This window comes from Gossypium arboreum, chromosome 11 (assembly GCF_025698485.1).
Source record: "Gossypium arboreum isolate Shixiya-1 chromosome 11, ASM2569848v2, whole genome shotgun sequence".
In the NCBI taxonomy this organism is placed as follows: Eukaryota; Viridiplantae; Streptophyta; class Magnoliopsida; order Malvales; family Malvaceae; genus Gossypium; species Gossypium arboreum.
The window spans coordinates 117,047,046-117,055,579 of record NC_069080.1 but is presented as its reverse complement, the minus strand read 5'-3'; the positions used below and the strand labels follow the sequence as shown (position 1 = coordinate 117,055,579).

Genomic DNA, 8,534 nt, shown 5'->3' with positions numbered 1-8,534 from the left:
TGCCACTAGAGAGAAACCTAAAACGACGCTGTTTAAGCTAAAGTAAAATATTTTTGAGGCGTTTTTGTCAAAAATGCCACTAATTCCTTTGATATTAATAAATTTTAATAGTTTAATTATTTCTTAAATTCCTTTTAAACTAAGTTTGTTTTGTTTGAAACAATATATCTAATTTGTAAAATTTTATAATTGTGTACGAAATTAATTTTAAAAATGAAATCAAACCCTAAACCCTAAAAATATATATATATATATATATATATATATATTACAAGGTACAAAAGTTGTTAAAGAAGAATATTAATGCTTACTTAAACCCTAAAATAAATTAATTTTTATCATTTTATCAAAAACACTGACCATTAAACCCAAAATCTTCAACACTAAACCCCAAACAACAAACTTTAAAACATTAAACCCCAAACCCAAAATAATAAACCCTAAACCATAAATTTAACATACGAATAATTAAACCCTAAAACATAAAACCCTAAACCATAGACATTAAACCTTAAATATTAAACCCTAAACCCAAAAATAAAATTAATCAATGTTAAGTATTGCTTCCACAATTTATTATAAACATAAGTTTTTACATTAATATCTATGTATATACACATCAACATCCATATGAATTTTTTAGGGGGTTAGGGTTTTGGGGTTTATGAATTAATGTTTATGGCCTATGTTTTTAGAATTTAGGGTCTAGAGTTTAAGGTAGGGTTTAGGGGTTTAGAGAAAGCCATATGGCGTCGATTTTAACAGCTTGGTAACTTAAATGAAAACTTCTAAATAGTTTAGTTATCAATTTGTAACTTTTCATAATTAAGTAACTAAAATGAAACTTTCTCATAGCTAAGTGAACGGTGTAGTTTATATTTTTTATAAAGTCAGTTTCAAATATCAAAATAAAATCGAATTCAAAACAAAAATAAGAAAACAATATGAAAATTAAATCGAATCAAATCGAAACGAGTGTCGGTTACCCTCCTCGAAAATGGCTGCTCAACTTTTTATGGTGTTTGGACCAGAAATGCTGCTATTGCTCAATTTTTAGTGGCTTTGGACAAAAAACGCCACTATTGCTCAATTTTTAGTGGCGTTTGGACTAGAAACGCTGCTATTGCTCAGTTTTAATGCGTTTGGACCAGAAACGCGACTTTTGCTCAGTTTTTAGTGGCGTTTGGACCGAAAATGCCGCTATTGCTTAGTTTTTAATGGCGTTTGAACCGAAAACGATGCTATTGCTCAGTTTTTAGCAACTTTTGGGCCAAAAACGTCGCTATTGATTAGTTTTTAGTGGCGTTTGGACCAGAAACGCCGCTATTGCTCAGTTTTTAGTGGAGTTTGGACCAAAAATGCTGTTATTGCTGAGTTTTTTACAAACGCCGCTCATGTATAATCTTTTCAGCGTTTTTTTGTCCAAATGCCACTAAAAACGCCACTAAAGTCTTATTTTCTTGTAGTGTAAATGGCTTTCCCAAGGTCCGAATAGAGTAGTAAAAAGATATAGTGCCTTTCTCATCAATGGATTCAGGTTTCATACAAAATCTCACAAAAAATTGAGAAGGACTCAAAATTGTAGAATAGTTGTTAATTCTTAAATTACAAGTTATGTTAATGCTAGGGACAGTAATCCTGTTAAGGGAAATGTGGAGTATTACGGACTTCTTACTGACATTATTGAGTTGGATTACTATGGAAAATGGAAGGTTATCTTATTTCGATATGATTGGGTTGACGTTAATACTGCTCGCGGAATTAAAAAAGATCAATTTGGTTTTATAATGGTGAACTTCTCTCGATTAATTCACACTAGGCAACAATTGATAGTAGAGTCGTATGTATTTTCTTCTCAAGTCAAATAAGTTTTTTACTCGAAAGATCCAACTGATGAGGGTTGGTACGTTGTACTCCGTAACACACCTAGAGACTCGTTTGACATGGGCAATGAAAGTAGAGATGACATCGACGAAAGATCAGAAACTTTGTCTTTTCCAAAACAAAACTTAAATGAAACTATCCCTAGTACTAGTACACAATTTCAATGGGTTCGCTAGGATGTGGATAAAGATATTTACGAATCATAATGTAGTAAGATTTTACGATTTTTTAATTATATGTAATATTATAATTTAAATCTTGATCTTGTTAAATATTTCAACTATTTTATATGTACTATTGTTGTTGTAATTAGTTACTAAAATTTCAATTATTTTATGTGTATTGTAGATAAAATGCCTAGAAGAAGATTGCAAGATCTAAGTATTGTTCAAAATCCTCCAAATTCGGAAGAAGCAAATAGTGAACAACATGCTGCTATTGGATCTTCGCATATTCCAAATACAACTGACGAACCTATAGAAATTCAAAATAAAGTTAACTTTAATTTACATGCATGTTGACTTTTATTATTGATTTTTGTTCCAAATTCTTATATTATAATATACCATTTTTTTAGCCGAAAGTGGCGGGGTGCACAAAACTCGATGACATACGCTATTAAAGTATTTTTATGAGTTAAATTCTGTCGAGCGTGTCAAAGTAGCTAGAAACAGTCATGGTCAGCCTATTGGATTAGAAGCTCGACTTTTAGCAGGATACTTGGGCATTATAGCACGAAATGCCAATCTATTGCCTATCAACTACGAGTCATGGCATCATATGCCTAATAGTAATAAAAATCAAGTCCTCGATAATATTAAGGTAATAACGTGAATGTAATTTATAATACTTTGGTTTAAGTTTAATTTATATTAACTTTTTAAACTTGTGTTATTTTTAGGAGAGATTTGCTTTAGAGATTACGGATAATTATGTGAAGAAGGCATTAGGAAAAAAATAGAGAGACCATAAAAGTGCTTTAAAGAATGAATATTTTAAGAAAAATATAAGCCTTAAAGAGAAATTGCGAAATGTCCCGTTGGGAATACTGATGTATCAATGGGAAGATGCAGTTAGATTTTGAAATTCAAAGGAAGGAGAGGTATTACATACTTCCAAACTCTTATAATTATTTTGGTTTATAATATTTACAATATACATAATAATAATTTCATAATGTAGGATCGTGAGCGAGTTGGAACTACAAGTAGGCAAAAATAAAAATTCATGCACACAGCTAGGTCGAAAAGTTTTGCTTATGTAGCTGATGATGAGGTATTTTGAATTTATTAATTGTGTCAAATATTAATTAATTTCTACTAAATAATATTTTTTCTACTATATTGTAGGAACGTAAATGCTGTAAAAAGTTGGACGCCTTCAGCTTTTTGACATTCCACATAAAAAGAAAGATGGATCTCCTCTGACTACTAAAGCTACAGAAATTATGGTATATTTACTTAATAAAATTTAAATTATTTTAAATATTTATCATGTTTAATTATAATGGTTTAATTTGTCATTTGTAATGCAAATAATGTTAAGTTATGTTGCATTTGTTTTGATTATATATTTTATTTCTAACTCTTTGATTGATTTATTAGGAGAAACTAAAGGATAAAAGGGCGGAGTATGAAGCGATTGCTTCGAGTGATAGTTCTGTTAATCTTGACGACATTGATAACCAAATTATTACTAAAGTTTTGGGTCTTAAAAGGTATAGTCGGGTTCGATTTCAAGGATCTTTTGTTAACCCAACCCAATATTTTGGATCCAGCTCGCAACAATACATGCATTCAAGGAATTAGGCTCAAGCTGAAGTTCAGAGGTTAAAAGACCAGATGGCTAAGATGCAAGTGAGCGCAGTTGAGCAAATTGCTCAACTTAAAATAGAGGCAACATCGAGAGAAGCAGAGGCTCAAAGAAAATATGAAGAACTCCAGCTACAACTTAAAGCGGAGGCAGTAGCGAAGAAAGTAGAGGCAAGCAGAATATATGATGAACTCTAGCTACAGCTTTAGAATATGATGAAGATGTTTCAGCAGTCGCAGAATCCGCCATCTTAGACGTTTGTTTTCTTATTGTAAGAATATTTTAACATTATAACTTTTGAATATAATAAATTTTGTTATTTCATTTATTAATTTAGATCATATACATATTTCTTTTGTTGGATTTGAAGTATCATTTAGATTTGTAGTTTTTGGTTGGACTTGATGTTACAGGAAATTATGTTGACAATTCGGGTTCTATATGAATGAAAGCTAAAGAAAATGACTTTTAGCGATGCCTTTACTAAATACGCCGCTAAAGATTATGACCTTTAGTGGCGGCCACTAAATGTCATGTTCTTTAGAAGCGTTTGTGGTAAAAGCACCGCTAAAGGTCATGTTCTTTAGTGGCGTTTGTAGGGAAAGTTCCGCTCATGTTCTATAACGGCATTTGTGGGAAAAGCGCCGCTAAAGGTCATGTTCTATAGCAGCTTTTTTGTGAGAAACGTCGCTAACTGATTCTTTCGTTTCCTTGGGTCACTGGCCATCCGCCGGGAGTTTCGGGGTTAATACCGATATTTTAGCAACAAATCCAATAAATCTAAGTGTAGTCCTTGGTGTATTGATCTTTTTTGGAAAGGGGTCATGTTCTATAGCAGCGTTTTTCCATATAAACACCGTAAAATTTAGTTGCGTCATCTATGGAGGCATTTTTTGCGGTGCTTATCAAAACGCCGTAAATAATTTTAGTGGCGCTTATAAGTGCCATTATAGGCCCAAAAAAATGCCGCTAAAAACCTGTTTTGCTGTAGTGTACTTTCATATCTAATTTTTTATGATCTGACATGAGGATCTTTATTGATCTCAAGTTTGTTGATTGTACTTTTGTTCTACTAACATATTGCAATTGCAATAATTAGGAGGATGTGGGTTTTGATCGTATTTAAGCATGACTTTTCCTTCGTTTTAAGGGTGAGATGAATTATAGACTCTTTTGTTTTTTTTTTTTTTCGTTTTAAAGGTGAATATGAATGAGTAAAAATAAACTTTGTATAATTTTTTTACATGGAATTTATTTTGATTTACGTATCCAAATTAAGCATAATTTTGACACTAACTTTTAAAAAAAAATCATAATCGATTGATTTTTTATCCAATTAAACAATTAAAACTATGTGATTATTATTGTGCGTATAATTTCAAATTGAAATCACACATTCATTAAGATTACATAAATTCACAAGTGAAAATCCTAAAGATTTATTTGTACAATTAAAAAATTTTACAGGTCTAATTTATTCAATCAATGGGAAGGCAAAAGAAACATTTCCCAAATTTCTGCCACTTTCATTTCTAAAGTTCTAAAGTGATAGAAGTAGGCATGAACCTATGAATGCCTTAGATATTTTATTTATTTTACACCAATATGCGTATGTACATCACTTTTCAACCAAATTGGTGGGTTTTATCCAATTTGAAAGTGGATTAAATGCTATTCCTAGTCATGAAAATTGTTAGGTATAATCGTATAAGCAAAATTAATGAGTTCTTAATTACCAATTAATTTATTGAATATAAGAAACATATTATTTGTGTTTTAATGTTACATACGAACAAGTCATGATAAAATGTTTGAGTAAAATATTTTATGTAAATGTTATTTTGATATATGGTAGTTGGTATCATATCAGTATTGAGTATATCGATTAGTATGTATTGTTTCGGTCCTGAATGGGTATCAAGTAATTTACGTTTTGTTTTGGTTAAAATTTTGATGTGCTTCTCTCGTTTCAATCCATTTCGTGCATACAGGCCAATTCTAACCCGTACAAAATTAAAATATAATTATTAAATTAGATTATTGAAACTAAATAATAATTTTAAAACTTATATTTACATATAACTATATTTATATGAATGTAATTAAGATATATGATGTATATATAATATATAATTTATTAAGAAACTAAAATCTAACTGTAAATATGCATGTGAAAATATTTAAATATATTATAATTTATCGAGAAATTAAGAATTAAATTATAAATATATATATATATAAATAATATATAAAATCATCGGTGAACTTGAAACGATACATTAAATTATAGTGATATCGATACGAATCAATATCAAAATAAAACTATATATCTATAAATACAATACTAATTACCTTACTTACAATATTAAGCGACATAGAGAGGTGATATTTTCTTTACTGTGTGCAATTTACCCCAATCATGTAGTAAGCTACATAGATGTTTCAATAAATTTAAGTTTGTGGTAAGTATATTTTTATCATTCATCGACACTATGAACAGATATTTAGATTCACCAGTAAATAGTAAATGTATAATTAACAATAATTAAAATTGCATCTAAAAGTATGTAATTCTTGACTAATCAGCAATTGTTCAAACTCGTATTTATTATTGGATTGGCAATTCAAAAATACTTTTATGAATTTGCCCCTATTGGCTTTTTCTCTTTATCAAATAGGTACATAAAATTGTTTTATTTGGTTATAGGAGGGAGTTCTCTTATTCTTTATTTTTAAGAAAAGCTTGAATCTCAACAGGCGACAAATTGGTAATCCACCATAAGGTGGCCTTGGGCATGGCCTCTGCCATCAGTGTCAATCTGCTGGAACACGGCTACATCTAAATCTAGGCCTCCGTTGCTGCACTGATCCACAATTCTTACTGTTACTTGTGCTCTTGTAGCTCTATTTGTCACCTACTCATCATAACCAATATTAGCTTATTATGTATCATAGCTCTTAAACTCAACCAGATATGATTGAAACGATGAAAGAAACAAATTGAAAACTTACCCTTAAGCATCTTCCACAAGATGCTTGGCCACGAGGTCCGACCGGTCCGCAGAAGGCGGTCCATCCATACTTCTGGCGCCATGCTAAGGGCTTGTTTGCATCCCAAGTTGAGCAATAGGCACTTACAGCATTTAGGTTCCATCCATTTTGTGCGGGGTTGTAGTAATGGTAGGTAGCTCTAACATTGGAGGCACTTTCACCACCGCCGCCACTACCACCCCCACCCCAACAGTTACTTTGGCAACCTCTAGAAGGTGAACAATAATAATCTGTAGTGCCACAATAACCATACTGGCTGCAACAAAGGTTGTTAGCACAAGTCCGGCCACCGGCTTGGCGCCCACACTGCTGGGAAGCGGCAGTAGCTAATAAGCATAGTAAAGAAACAAGGGATAGGCTTAGATTACCCATTTCAGTTTTGTGTAATTTTCATGCCTAAGGCAGTTCAATGGTGTTTGAATTTATAGGAAGAGTTTGCCGAATGGCATTTAATACGTTTGGCATTGAGGGTCTTGAATTTCTACATCATAAAAATACCTTTGAATTTCTACAACGAGAGTAAAGAAAAGGCAGCTGAAATGTGTCATCGTACAAATACTCGGCCTTTATGGTCACCAAAAGATGACAGTGAGGAAAATAAAGATTTTTTTTTCTTTGAAGAGCAAAATAAAATAAAAAAAAATTAAGGAAAGAAAGAACGCATACTTTATTCCTTCAAAAAAATTTCAGTTTGCACTTTTATCATAACAACAACATGCAATATCATAAAAAAGCAGTTTGCTCTTATGTAATTTACAATTACTAATTTTTCTCTTTTTTTAGTAAAAAAAAAACCAAAATGCAATAGATTCACTGTAGAAACCTCCATAGTATTTCTACTTAATCCTACTCATCTATTAATTCCATATCACTTATATAAAATTTTTGAAAAATCAATATCATCACTTAAGAACACACATTGATGATTTTTTTTTATAGAGTTGTCAATTTATATATTTTTCTAATATATAAAAATTAAATTCTTCTAATTTTAATAAAAAATAAAATGTACACCATCCCAATATAGGAGACTAATACTATTACCCATCTAACACCCCAAACAAACATTATCATCATCTCTCAAATCTAAATGCATCGGTAAAACGCACCATTGAAGCATTAAAAGATAAATTGAATTAAACTATTAAATTATTAAAGAGTAAATTATCAAGTTGGTCATCCAATTTTTAGGACACTTTTATTTTGGTCACTCAGAATGAAATTCTTACAATTTTGTCATCTAACTTTTAGCACTTTCATTTTAGTCACCTAAGCGTTAAATCTCTAAGAACGATTAACTGTATAAGTCATATCATGTTTAGACTTTCATTTTGGTCACTCAACTTTTAGGTTGCTTTCATTTTGATCACACAAAAAAAAAAATCTTTTTTTTAAAGTATTGATCGGGATAAAATCACATTAAATATTAAAGTGAAAAATAGTAGAAATTAAATGGTGCATTAAAATTTGTCAAATTGTACTTGTTTACTCCCTTGCAGCAATTTTAAATTTTCTTTTTAATATTGAATTTTACATTTCAAAACATCAAAATTAATTAAATAAATTATTGAAATTTTTTATCTATTGATATCGTAAATCGATTTGTTATTATAATGTTGAAATCAATTAAATCAATTAATTAATCTCCTTCCAAAATTAAAATTTTATTTTATGTTCCCAAATTAAAATAAACTCAAATAACTCATCTTTAATAATTGTTTATGAAATTCAAATTACTTTTAATTATATGATCTTGAATCTTTTATGCTAAGTTAAAAGCAAAAAAA

The 8,534-nt window shown here is 30.3% G+C and overlaps 1 protein-coding gene across 1 annotated transcript; it reads right to left on the bottom strand.

The window, feature by feature from the left end:
* Window positions 1–6,285: 6,285 nt before the first annotated feature.
* On the bottom strand, window positions 6,286–7,178 carry LOC108473094 (hevein-like preproprotein). Its single transcript, XM_017774656.2, has 2 exons — window positions 6,709–7,178; window positions 6,286–6,611 (listed from the first exon to the last, which is right to left on the bottom strand). Exons 1-2 carry the CDS (start codon window positions 7,117–7,119, stop codon window positions 6,447–6,449), a joined length of 576 nt encoding a protein of 191 aa, XP_017630145.1. The 5' UTR covers window positions 7,120–7,178; the 3' UTR covers window positions 6,286–6,446.
* Window positions 7,179–8,534: the final 1,356 nt, after the last annotated feature.

What these genes read in the sequence shown, in the direction of transcription:
- LOC108473094 (XM_017774656.2), bottom strand. Translation starts at nt 7,119, where the DNA reads ATGGGTAATCTAAGCCTATCCCTTGTTTCTTTACTATGCTTATTAGCT. An exon ending in CTTGTGGAAGATGCTTAAGG is followed by an intron (nt 6,612 to 6,708) that starts GTAAGTTTTCAA and finishes TATGATGAGTAG; the next exon opens with GTGACAAATAGAGCTACAAG.